This window comes from Mastigoproctus giganteus, chromosome 11, assembly GCF_048544385.1.
Source record: "Mastigoproctus giganteus isolate SK-2022 chromosome 11, ASM4854438v1, whole genome shotgun sequence".
Taxonomy (NCBI): domain Eukaryota; kingdom Metazoa; phylum Arthropoda; class Arachnida; order Uropygi; family Thelyphonidae; genus Mastigoproctus; species Mastigoproctus giganteus.
Window position 1 is genome coordinate 102,077,346 of NC_143585.1, and position 14,488 is coordinate 102,091,833.

General features: G+C 36.2%; 1 protein-coding gene across 1 annotated transcript in view; it reads right to left on the minus strand.

Annotated features, from left to right (window-relative positions):
- Sec8 (exocyst complex component secretory 8) overlaps positions 1-14,488 on the minus strand; it is a 416,647-nt gene that overhangs the window by 338,523 nt on the left and 63,636 nt on the right. Inside the window, exons 5-6 of the mRNA XM_090385352.1 lie at positions 5,173-5,311; positions 4,784-4,872 (exon numbers count right to left, since the gene is read on the minus strand). Of these exons, the coding sequence (XP_090241478.1) occupies positions 4,784-4,872; positions 5,173-5,311 (228 nt within the window). The remainder of the gene's footprint in view (positions 1-4,783; positions 4,873-5,172; positions 5,312-14,488) is intronic.

A 14,488-nucleotide genomic window follows, 5' to 3' on the forward strand; every position in this document is an offset into this window, starting at 1 on the left:
AAATGCATTTTGTCACTTTCAGTGTCCAATTGGCAATTCTTTAATTGGAGAGAAAAGTAAAAATCCCATGACATTTGCTCAGATGAATACGGATGATGATGAAAGATAGCTGCAGAGTGTTTGGAAAGTTACTAAGAAATTAAGTTGCACAATGACTAGTACTACCATGAAGTAATTTCCAATTTTAACTGACCACATATAAGGTCTTTCTTCTGATTGTATCTCTCACACACTTCATGATTTTTAAGACACTGTTCTTATTAAGAGTATGACTTTCCTGGTATCAATTCATAATAAATTAAGCTTTATAGCAAAATAATAATTCTAGCTTAATCTTTAAATCTGTCAATATGAATTTTTTTTTCCTGAGAAACACAGGAACCTACTATTCAGAAGATTGATATTTTTTTCTGTAGGTCATAGAGATAACACCACATTTCATCACCTGTCATCACTGTTTTTAGATATCCTGGATTATGATCCAATTTCAAACAGTTCTTTTGAAGAAACTTGTTTTAAAGACAATCTAATGACTGATAATTAAGCTACGCTATACTTATGATCTAGATAACCTAATGTTAAAATATTAAAAAACAAAGGAGCTTTTTTATCTTTTCATGTTTAAAACATATATGACTTGGCAACTACAACAAGGTATTCCAACTTGTGAGGAAAGATCTTCAAATCTTACCTGATGACTGACCCAAATAATATTGCTAATTCAGGAGACAGGTTCATCATTTTTTGACAGAAAGTAGTAGTGGAATGTGATGCAAGAAAGCAAATGTATGAGCTTATGCAGCATCAGCCAACAAAAAAAAAAAAAAAAAAAAACACACCATTCTCTCCAAATGCCTGTCCAGTTCCTCCTTAAATTTATTCAACCTATCAACTTCCACAACGACAGATGGAAGTTTGTTCCAGCAATTAATCACCAGCTGGCTAAAGGCATTCCGCACATCTATTCTACATCTGTCTTTTCTTAATTTGAATTTATGCTCCCTTAGATTCGTAATCTGAACAAGTGGAAGGATCCCATCAGAATTCAGCATGCTCAACCCATTCAAGGCCTTATATACCTCAATCAGATCACCGCGCAGGTGCCTAGTCTCCAGCCACTGCAATTTGCAGAACTTAAGCCTCTCTTGGTAAGAGGATCCCTTCATTCCCCTCACCAATCTTGTTGCCCTTCTCTGTATACGCTCAAGTAAATCTACATCCTTCCTAAAATGAGGCCTCCAGACCTGTACGCAGTACTCAAGGCGTGGCCTGACCATTGCCTTATACAGAGGGATAATCACCTCTGACAACTTGCATTATCCTCAATGACATCTATCCACGTAACAAATTCTGTGGGAGATGATAGAGCAACTCATTACTAACACCCTCCACACAGAAAAAAATTTAATAACATACTCATTTAGTTGGCAGCCATTTGAAATTCTACATCTGTACTGCCATCTGAGATATGTTTGTGACTCTCAGAAGCACTGAGGAAGTTGAAATGTAACACTAAGTTCAATTTTTTTTTGTCTAGACTTCTAAATCAGAAAAAAAAAAAAAATTTTGCTTTACTTTTTAAGAAACCCTAATGAATTTCAAAGTCCTGAAAAATATGCCATAATTTTAGCTTTATTCCTGAAAAATAGGAAAAGTTTTAATCACAATTTCATTGTGCATACATTAAGTAATCACTTTATAAAACAGATCTACCCTATTCATTAAATGATAGCACGTCCTCAGTAATATCATTGCTTATTCATACCATGCGATATAAATCAAGTGGGCAGTACAAATGCATGCTGAATGTGTGCAATTCAATGCAAGAATTGGCAAGACAAAAGAATTAAATTACTTTGAACATGGTAGTCTGAGATACACCAGTATGAGTATCCCAGAAACTGAAACCCAATGGAAATTTGTTTCTGCACACATGTGATTGTACCTTGGGTGTAGTAAGATTGGTCCAATAACTAAATAACATCCAACCAATAAATCCTGTAGTCAGAAATAGTTGCTGATGTGAGAGGCCAATGGATGCTGACTAGACTTGAGCAGTGTAACAGAAAGGCTACAGTCAGTCAAATAACAAGTCAGTAACAACATAGGTAACTAGACAGTCATTTCAGAATGACTAATTCATCATACCTTTCAAGAATGGGATATTGCAACCAATGATTGAACAAAGTTGTATTCCTGTCAGCAAACAAGAAAGTACAGTTATAGCAGGTGGGATGAGGCCACCAACCCTCTAGTGAAAAGAGTGAAAAAAATGTTGCCTGGTCTGACATATCTCAGCACCTGCTGTTTCATGCTAATGTGTGGGGGGGTGAAATATGACAAAACCAGCATGACACCATTTATGGAACCATCCAGTCAAGTGTCAATAATGCAGGTTGGTAGTGGCAGTGTAATGGACTTGTGGGAATGGTTTTGTGAGGACATTAGCTTCCTTGATATTAGTAAGGCAACATTTCAATGGCATGAGTTATCTCAAAATTATTTAAAACCAGACACATTCCTCCATGACTGAAGTGTATCTTTCTGCAAATAGGTAATTCCAACAGGATACTGTGATATGTTGCAAGGCCAAAATTATAAAGAACTGGTTCCAGGAACATGGGATTGAATTCAGTCTTCTTCACTGGCCTCCCCTGGATCAATTCCATAACACCTGTGGCATAAAGTGGAATGGATCTGCACCATACAATGTACAAGAACTGTGAGAAGCAATTGGGCCAACATGGACCAGCATCCCTATGGCATGCTTCTGATACCTCATTGATGAATTTAGGCTGTTCTAAGGGCTAAAGGAGAACCTACTCACTATTAAGTACGGGTAACTAATAAAGTACTTTAGTGTACATACCTTTATCATTCTCATCAAATTCAGTTCTAGGATCTAATGGAGAAATGTTTCAACAATTAATTGTAAAATCTGCCACTTGAATAACAGATAATTTTCAGAATAATGTACACACTACTCAATACAAATTTTAATTAATTGCAAAGGTTTGTTCCCATCACTTTTTGCCAAAAAGTGAAATAATTGTCTAATTACATTGCACTTTGATAAATTTGATAATTGAGAGCTATTAAATGCTCAATAATTCCTATATTCTATTATATTATAAATCAACAGGGATTACCTTTATTTTAGATATAGGAAGCTTCTTTTCCAACTCTCCTAGTCCAACTCACTAATAATTCTTGAGGATGGCAATATCTATTTTGTAATAGTAGGTGGGACATCTTCCCCACTGTCAGAACCGTAGTGTTCAGACCGTGCGGTCTCAACAATGAGCGCTCATGGCTGCTGTCTACAAACACCATACTTCTGGCAGCATGGAAACCATTACTTGGATTGGCATAAAATTAAATTTTGAGGTCTAAACTGTTTAATAAATATAGACCGATTATTTCTTTCGGTCCTATAGCTGGACTTTAGAGTTTGATTTAGGGTTCTAATAAAATTGGATATGGCGGGGGGTGGATTATTCTCTACATTCCTTAAGTCGGACTAGAACTTTTCAGGTGTTGTGTTCACAGGAACGGAGCAACTCACAATTAATCCGAAACTTTTGTCTTATGTTGTAGTGTTTGTTCTTCACGCATGCGTATAAGTGACCAATCGTCAGACAATAGGAATGGCCTATGGATATTGATTGAAGTTTCATGTAGTTTCATCTCTAAGGTTCCTGAAATAAGTAGTTTGTGATAGTTGTGTTGAATATTTATAATTTTTGTTTCATTAAAGCTGAATGAATGTCGTTCACTTATTGCGTGGAACGAAAGTTCCGATGCATTTGAATGACCTGCCCGCACAGAAGCTGTGCCACCCCCATGGTAGATCCTACATAGACAGCGTCGCAATTTTTGCATGGGATGCTGTATACAAGGTCATGCTGTGATTGGAATGTGGTGTTTGAAGGTCGATTTCTGAAGAATGTGTATAATTTATTCATGGGTTTTGCTATGATTTTCATGTCAATTCCCTTGCATATTTGATTAAGTTTATTGTACCAGTGCTCGACATATGGAATTGTGATGAAATGTATTTTGGTCTTGTCAGATTTTTGTGCAATGTTTGTTGCGAGGTTGCTGTTATTTATTTTATCACGGGCTATTGTTTTGACTTTGTTTATATAGGTTAGCGGGTAACCCCTGTTTGAGAATCTTGTAGATGAAACTACATGAAACTTCAATCAATATCCGTAGGCCATTCCTATTGTCCGATGATCGGTCACTTATACGCATGCGTGAAGAACAAATACTACAATATAAGACAAAAGTTTCGAATTAATTGTGAGTTGCTCCGTTCCTGTGAACACGACACCTGAAAAGTTCTAATCCGACTTAAGGAATGTAGAGAATAATCCCCCCCCCATATCCAATTTTATTAGAACCCTAAATCAAACTCTAAAGTCCAGCTATAGGACCGAAAGAAATAATCAGTCTATATTTATTAAACAGTTTAAACCTCAAAATCTAATTTTATGCCAATCCAAGTAATGGTTTCCATGCTGCCAGAAGTATGGTGTTTGTAGACAGCAGCCATGAGTGCTCATTGTTGAGACCGCATGGTCTGAACACTACAGTTCTGACAGTGGGGAAGATGTCCCATCTACTTTACAAAATAGATATCGCCATCCTCAAGAATTATTAGTGAGTTGGACTAGGAGAGTTGGAAAAGAAGCTTCCTATATCTAAAATAAAGGTAATCCCTGTTGATTTATAATTACATTGCACATATCTTAACCAATTAAATAATAAAATCACTCACCAGATGACACAAGCAACTCAGTAGCATGAAGATAATGCCTTTTCTGCATATAGTTGTCTAATTTTTCAGGAACTTCTACTAAACTTTCTCTGAAATTTTAGAAATTATTAGAGAACTTTCATTATATTTCATTCCATATTCAATGTATCAATGTAAGAATAATTAATATTTTGGTATTACTATTTTGGATATAATGAAGTATATTTATTTCAATACTTTTTACACCTACTATTTTTTTTTTTTTTTTTTTAACTTTAACACATTTTGTTTTTAAGAATTATCTGCAAAAAAATGGTCTAAAAAGAAACCAAACTGTGAAATGTCTTCATAAAAAAATTCTGACCTTATCAAAATTCATTACATGCACAACACAAAAATTTTAAACTTACATTTCATTAAGTAAGTTTAACACATGTTTATGCTCAACAGCTTCCAACCATAATTTTTTTAGTTCATCTCTTTTACAATGAAGTAGCATCTTGCAGGTAGATAATTTGCGCTTCACTTCTTGCATACTTTCTCTTGAAGCTAAAGACAAAAAGCAATAAAAAAAAAGCAAACCACCACTTAACAGCAGTTCATTTATACATATTTTTAATAATTATGATAAGACTACAATAACCATGGTGAATATTTCATCAAAACTGTTTCAGAGAAGTAAAGATTTTTTTTTTTTATGTAAACCCCAAACACGAGAGGTATTAGAACTTATAGTACTTAGTACCATGCTGGGTTGGAGGTTGAGAAGACAAAAGAAGACATTTGTTGACATTACACTTGAACTTCTGTAGACTGTAATTTTCAGGAAATACATATGAAGGTTTGTTTGTTTGTTTGTTATTTGGTTTTTAGGAGCATTAGCAACTAAGGCCATATTGCTCCGGGGATATGCAGTGGTCATTCCCTGACCTTTCTGCATCCTCCGTATTTGGTGGTCACGGGCTCGAACCCCGGTCTAATCAAGAAGCGAGTGCTACGCACTGCTGCTCCTGCCCACCTGACTATGGAGGCGCCACACATATGAAGGTTGTTCCAGAAAAAGGCAGTTGAATGAATAAACAAGGAAGATGAAAAGTTGGTTCTGTGAGTTTGAAGTTGGAAAGTAAATGGATGTTGGCTGGTGGCGACACGTGTTCGGACTCTTTTGAAAGAGAGAGTGAGAATTATAGAAGCCAATTCAGAAGAACGGTGCCCATGGAAGTATCTGTAGAAAAGGCACGCAGCAGAAACAGTACATCTATGAGTCAGCAAGTGAAGAAACTCTGTTAGAGAGGCATCATTAATTAACCTAACTGCCCTCTGTTTTTTTTTTTTTTTTTTTTGCTAGTTGTTGGCGCATCGGCTTCTGTGGCCATAATGCACCTCCCAAGGTTTTTGCAGTACTTTGATCCAAGCCCGAGGCGGGATTCGAACCCGTGACCTTTGGGTTGTTAGGTAGGCACTTTACCCACCCGGCTAGCCCGGTCGGCCTGCCCTCTTCTGAATGGAATCTAGAAACCTGAGAAAGGTTTTGGAGGCACTACCCCAGATGTAGGAACAATATTCCATGGTAGGGCGGATTTGCAATTTCTACAGAGTGAACAGCTGTTTCGAAGAAAAGTAACGCCGAAAGCGAAAGAGAAAACCAAGTTTTTTAGATGCAGAGGAAGCAATATTTGTAATGTGCTTGTGCCAAGAGAGGTTAGAAGTCAGGGTAATCCCCAAAAGAGATATATTATTTTGCCTAGAAATCAGAGTGTCACCAAAGATAAGCATAGGAGCAGAAGAATCCTTTTTGCAAGATATAAGACAAGACAGTTTCAGAAGGACTGAAATCAACTAAGTTGTCTTTACCCCACTGGAGAATTACCTGTACATCGGAATTTAAGGAATTGCTAGTGGATATTCGAGAAGTTGAAGTTGATTGAGCAGGGCAAGGTTTCTCAAAATGGAAAGTGGAATGCAATGTGCTATCATTGGCAAAACTATGGATAAGATTTCCAGTCAATGGAAGAAGGTCATTAATATACAAGAGGAAAAGAGTGGGGGAAAGAACTGAACCTTGGAGGACACCAGAATTAGTGGAGAAGTTAGAAGACAGAGAGCCATCTACCATCACCCTCAGTGAGCGATCAGAGAGAAAACTGGATAACCAATTACAAAAAACAGTTGGCAAACCATAAGATGGAAGCTTGTTTAGAAGACCTTTATGCCAAATACGATCAAAAGCCTTTGAGATGTCAAGAGTAACTGCTTGTGTTTCACCAAACTTTTCCGTTGAATTTATCTATATATGGGTAAGATAAATCAGAATATCACCAGTAGATCGACACTGATGGAATCCATACTGGCGATTGTATCAGACGGATGGTTTCTAGGTAGTTTAAGAGTTGGCGGTTAATTGATTTTTCCATTATTTTAGAAAAAGTAGAAGTAATTGCAATGGGACAATAATTGGACGGGAGAGATTTGTCTCTCTTCTTTGGGACTGGCTGGATATGAGCAAATTTCAAAGCAGAAGGAAAAACACCTTTAGAATAACAAAGTGAAAAAAAAAAAGCAGCAAAAAACAGGAGTAAGTTCAGAAGCACAGGTTTTAAAAACAAGTGGAGAAATACCTAGAACTTTCTTAGCATCAAGATTCGTCAAAATCCTTCTGACAGAAGACCACAGGAGGCATTGAATGGAAAGTGTTGGGAATAGTGGGAGGTGTTTTACCAAGATCATTAATACATGAGTTGGAAGAAAAATGGAATGCTAGCAGATCAGCTTTATCCTTGGTTGAAGTGACAACAGAACCATCTGGTTTTGACAGAGGTGGGAGCAGAAATGGGCAAAAGTTGCAGCCAATAGCTTTGGCAAGAGACCAGAATGATCGGCTACCATTAGGACAAGAAACAAGTTTTCTACTCTTAGCCTGTTGAAAATCTAGCTTGGACTGATTAATAACTGCTTTTCAATTGTCGCGAGCTTTGGTGTAGGCAGAAAATGAACACTGAAGAATTGGAAAGAAGCCAATTACAATATGCAACATTCTTCTCTTGAACAGCCTTAGCAGATTTATTGGAAAACCAAGGTTTAGATAAAGGACGATATTTTAAAGCGGAGTACGGAATAAAGGATTCCATTCCTACAAGAATAATTTCACTGACACGATCTGAGCAAATGTTGACATCACAAGTTTTGAAACAGTAATCCAACCAAGAAAAAGATGAAAAGAAATCTGAAATCTCGCAGGTCATCCTATTTTGCATTGTTGTAATGCCAAACAACACAAGGTTGGGATTAGCCATGAGATAGAGGCTCCATCGGAGAAGAGACAATCATTAAGTTGTGATCTGAGGTGCATAACGGACCAATCACTTTGAATGTGTACTTAGAAGGGTTGTTTGTGAGAAAAAGATCAAGCATGTTGGCTGTATGGTTAGGGTTGTCCAGTATTCTTGTAGGTAAATGAACAATCTGTGCAAGGTCATTAGTAATTGCAAAAACCTCAGCATCTCGACCAGCTGGGTCAATATGACTAGAAAATGGAAGCTAGCTGGAGTTGTGAATATTAAAATCACCAAGGAAAATTACCTCGCTGTTAGAAAAGTTGGACTGGAGAAAGTGAAGTTGCAAAGAGAGGAAGTCAAAGAGCTCCAAGTGATTAGTAGAGTTGGAAGAACGGTAGAGGCAAGAAATGAATTTGACACAATGAGGTAGAGAGATTTCAAGCCAGAGAAGATCGAAAAGAGGAGATTCCAAATAGCTCTGGAGACTAAACATGGGTTCCACCACTTCAAGCCTCCAATAAGCAAAGTGGTGGTATTGCACCAATTGATGAGAGTCATTTACCACCTAGTATTGACTGGTAACACAGAGGGGCGGCATTCCTCCATGTGGTGTGGGCGCCACACCTCGACCCCTGCTTTCATTGGTTCACACCTCGGTGGTCACCCAGTGTGCTTGTGCATGGAGGTTATATGCAGGATTACTAACAGTCCCACCATTGTGAAGGTGCAAGCAGAGCATTTGACTGTCACAGACCATCCAGAATTTGCGAAAATTGGGTCCACTTGACTTGAATGTCACCCGAATATCAGTTCCATCAGCGTTTTAGACTCCCACGTAGCAAGTACAGCTTGTCTGGCATATCTGAGAGAATGTCTGTGACAACCTCAAGGATTGAAGTAATTACAAAATCCTTCCCCACTGCTCTCTTTGCTAGCTTATGTGTCAGTGGGACAGACTGGGATAAAAATTCTTTAAAAAAAAAAAAATCACAATTATTGCACAAAAATTATCTGGACCTGGAAATTGCTATGTAAAGTTGTCCATAAGCAAAAATACCAATGAAAATCTGACCATGAGATTTGTTGATTGTGATGACAAAAGCTAATGAATTGTCTTCTCTTCAAAGTAAATGGATTTGAAAATCAGTCAGAAAACTTTTTTGTGAATTTTGTTTTCTTAAATTTACTGCTAAATAAAACCCACTGCAAAATGAATCAGATTAAGAGCCTGTTTAGTCTTTCAGTTATTCAAGTAATGGAGGAACATCAGCAAATTGTTATATAGATACTAATGAATTATTCACTTTTCACTTAAAGATATTAGTTTTTCTATATAATAAAAAATACATATTGAACAATATTGATTTTGTTGAGAATTTAATGCTCCTAACTTTGTTATTTTAGCTTTGACTTAATTTAAAAAGCTATCAAATTCATTTAACTAACAACTAACCTACAAGACCATCTTTTTTAAAACTGATAATTTGGTTATGCCTAAGCAGCATGTGGCTGTTACAAACACCAAACTTGTAGTGACAAATTCAAATTGAGAAAAGACAGCTGTAGGATAGACGTGCGGAAATTTGCCTTTAGTCAGCGGGTGGTTGGTTGGTGGAACAGACTTCCATCCCTTGTGGTGGAAGTTGATAGCCTAAATAAGTTTAAGGCTCAGCTGGACAGGTATTTCGAACAAACAGAGGGGTGAAGTGGAAGTGGTTATTTTTTATTTATTTATTTTTTATTTTTTTTATTTTTTATTTTTTTTAATTTTTTGGCTGATGCTGCATAAGCTTGCTTTCTTGCATCAAATGCCTCTACTAATGCTAATGCTAACAATTAACCCCAGGTATTTTTCATTCTCCATTCCTCTCAACATTGTACTACAGCAGTGGTTTTCGACCTTTTTTTTAATAACGGCACCCCTAAGTAATTTATTTTATTTTGTGGCATCCCTACTCAATTTTCTGCCTGTTTGATCCAATTCTCTCTCTCTCTCTCTCTCTGCATGTGTGTGTGTGTGTATATATATATATATATATATATCCCTAATATTAAAAAAATATCTTATATGATAATCATTAAAATAATATAACTATAAACAAAAATTACAATTCATAATACAAATTATATATATAACAGATAATTAATATAAAAATCAAAATAATACATATGCCAGTAGCATAGCAAAACTGTAGAGCAAAAAATGGCTAAAGTGGCTCTGCTCTGGAGTGCTGGTCTGTTCTATACTTTATTTCTCGCTGCATAAGGACCACAACCACCACCATGCAAATCCTCTGCATTTGTGGATCGATCGGAGGATGAAGGGGTGGTTTTGGTCCTTCGATCAGTTCGCCTTTGCGACAATTTGCCTAGCGATTGAAATGCAGCAATTCCATGACCATTATTGGTCTCGTGGTCCTCCTTCGATATGGGGCATAATGGTCAGTCTATTATTTTGTTAATTTGTTTTATTTTTGTAGTTCGTTTAGTCCCGTCTCTCGGAACTGGTACCTTACTTGGAGGGTGCCACTAAATTATTATATAATTTAGTGGCACCTTTATATTTTAAAATTAAAATGGATTTATCATTAATTGGATTTAATTGAACTTCTAAATTATTTGAAGTCTTTTGGCTACAGTTTCAGTCGTGTTACCTTTACTTCCCCCTCCCTATTCATTTAATTTTTTGCCATGCTACTGGCATATGTATTAATTTTATTTTTATTTTTATATTAATTATCTGTTATGCAATGGACATCATGTGGAGGATGTGCATTTTGCTGCCTCTAATGATAGCTTTATATTTATTTATTTTTTTATCTCATTTTATTTCATTCTAACTTTTTAAAGCTATTATTCAAATTATATATATATATATATATATATAATAATAATTTTATTCTTCATATAGAGGTACTAAATAAACATCAATTATAGATTCCACAAAATTAAAAAGATACAGTACACCTTTTTATAATGAAATAAATATATAAATTTTTTAAAAAAATAAGTTTAAGTAACTTAAATCCAAATTACGTGGCACCCCTGGAATTGTTGCAGCACCTTAAGGTGAAAACCACTTAAGCTGCCTGGTCTCGCACCAAAGCCACTGGTTCCAACTTCTACCCATGCATACTTCCAGTTCTAGTACATCCTGCTAGTCGTATTGCATTTTCATCCAATGACAAGCTTATCAATGTCTTATTTTTCCTCAACCTATTGTAGTGGTGACCTCTGCCATCAAATTAACAATGGTAAATGTGGATTCCATCAATTCAGGTGGTATTATTGCTGATATTACTTATTTGTGGACAAATTTTTTCACAGAAAAAGACCAGATAAACTCAAGCAATTGTCTTAACTTAATGTTTCTAAGGACCTTCAATCATATCTGCCAACTCTGCGACAAACATGACTGAAAGCCTTGGAAAGACCTAAGCAAGCTGCTGTCTTGCACCCTGGCTTCCAATTTTTGTAACCAAGTAGCCAGCATCTTATCTGAGCACTCAATGGATGTAATGGCAGGTGGCTCTGTATTCTAACTTTTCTACTAATGCTGGATTATCCCCAAAATTCTGTTCTTTCACTCGCTATTTTCCTCCTATATATATTAATGATCTTCCCTCAATTATTTTATTATCTCCCATCTACAGTTCTGCTGATGATAGTACAGTACACTCCACTTTCCAGTTTGAAAACCTTACTTTATACAAACAACTAAAACTCCTTAGATATCCACCACTAGTTCCTTAAACACTTCTCTCCAGTTAATTTCCTACTGTAATTAAATATGAAAAAGTATGAAGGATGAAAAAAGGCACTTCACACTAAGTACTTCACAGCAGTTATACACTTGCTAATTTAAATTAACATGTAACTCAGCTTAAGGTTGCTGAGTTACATGTTAATTTAGGCTTGTCCAATGGAGAAACATAGGAAACACGCCATGAATAACTGCATTAAAATTATATTACTAAATCAGATGTTTCATAAACTCTAATGCTCCTTGTGTACTTCATCAGCAATAACCTATAGAAGAGTACAAGAATAACAAATGGGAGCCAGTCAGCCAAGGGTATTAGAGTTTACAAAACATCTGATCTCATAATAGAATTTTGACTTTAATGCAATTATTCCTACTGAAACAAATCTTGTCACTAACGACAAAAATAAAAGTATAGAATAAAACTTTATTAAAAATACAGAAAAAATAAAATATAATGCATGAAAACTTATTAGGAATAGTAATAAATAAATACAGATAAATGTAAAAGTCAAAAATATACTACTACAAGCAATAAGAACGAAAACAAAATATACATTAAGTAGCTTTTGGAGCAATGTGCCCCTTTATCAACTTAGAAGACAAGTAGTGCAGATCTAGTGACATACATACATGACTATATTCTGCAGCAACATATACACAACAAACCAATGCAGATCATAAACGGTAAAAAAAAAAAAAAGGTGGGGGAACAAAACAACAGAAGCAGGACTCTGAGGAAGGAGGCCAATGTACATATGCCACATTATAACCTTGGCATCTTTCATCATGCTGTAAAATAACCACTTCCATTATAGGGCGTATATGGGTTCCACAATTGCAATTAATGTTGGAACTCACCAGAGCTATATTAGTAATGGCTATATGGTGCAAGGAAGCCTAAGGCTTGTGCTGCACTATCCAAAAAAAAAAAAAAAAAAAAAAAAAAAAAGAGAGAAAATAATAAAAAATTAATTAATAAATAATAAAAGAAAAGGAAACAGACAACGTATGCATTTCCCTCCTCCTGTAGGTAACTATCCAGCTGACCTTTGAATTTCCCCAGGCTGTTCAGCCTCAACCACCCATATAGGTAAATTATTCCATAATTTATAACTTGCTGGCTAAAATAAAACTTCCTACAATCCACAGTCTAACATCTCCCCCCCACCAATAACTTGAATTTATGGCCCCTAATTCTAGAATCATTTATAACCTTAAAAATTTTGTCCTCATTCATTTTACCTCTCAGAGCCTTAAGCACCTCAATCAAGTCTCTCCTTTAAGGTGCCTAGTTTCCAAGCTGTGCAACCCACATATTCAACATCTTTCCTCATATGGACACCATTTTACCAATCTCACCAAGCAGGTTACCCATCTTTGGACACTTTCAAGAAGCTCAATTTCTTTTTTTTTTTTAGATGAGGTCTCCACACTTGAACATAGTATTCCAAGTGTGGTCTAATAACAGCCTTATACAGTGGGATTATGACATCCTTATCTCTACTATAAAATGCTCGATAAATCATTGACAGGACACCATGGCCCTTCCTTGCAACCTGTCTATAATGCTCTGAGAACTTCATGTCTAACTGTATCATAACACCCATTCCTTTCTTCCACATTATTGACTTTAATTCAACTCCACCAAGTGTATAAGTTATTTTGGGGTTGCTGTTCCTCAAGTGTAAGACCTTGCATTTTTCTGAATTAAAGCATGGCTGCCACTTTTCTGACCATCCCTGAAGTCTATCTAGGTCAATCTGAAGAAATGATCATTACCACTTGGCAACTCGCGACAACAATTATACTTGGCAGTGGTCATTAACTACTCTATCGATCTTTACATCATCTTTAAATTTAGACATCACGCTTCCTATCTCTTCATTGATGTCATTTCAGAAGATAAAAAACAACAGTGGTTCCAATACTGATCCTTGGGAACCCCACTTCTTACATTAACCCAATCTGAAGAATAACCATGCCTCCTACCCTGAAGCCATCCTTGCTATCCATATAAGGATTTTTCCTGTGATTCCAACCTGTTCCAGCTTATAAAGTAACCGCTCATGTGGGACTGAGTCAAATGCTTTGCTGAAATCTAAATAAACAATGTTGAAATTATTCCTTAAATCCAGCTCATGAGTGACCCTGTCAAAATAGCTAACCAGATTCATTAAACATGATTTTCCCTTTACAAAGCCATGCTGTGCATCTTTCAGAATTCCATTTCTATCTAAATGATCCCGAATTCCACCCATGATCATTGCCTACATGATTTTCCATACTACTGAAGTTAGACTGACCGGTAATTTCCCACTACACTCTTAGAACCACCTTTATATATTGGCGATACGTTGGCACTTTTCCAATCCAACAGAATATTTTCTGAGTCCAGTGATGCTTGCATAATTAGCCTTAATGGTTCAATGTACTCACTTGCTGCCTATGGAACAATGATGGAGCAACAGGAGCAATGATGAGAATCATATGCACCAACCAAAATTTTAACATTGGAATGTGAGTTACAATTAATGTGCTGCTCGTACCAATAATGTTCGGCAACAGCAGGGCAGGCAAAGTTGAGCCGACAAATAGCCTCCCTTCATGTTCCGTGATGCAATTGCAAAGCCTTCAATCTGGCTCACCAATATAACACATCCCACAATCTGGGTATGTGATCCAATT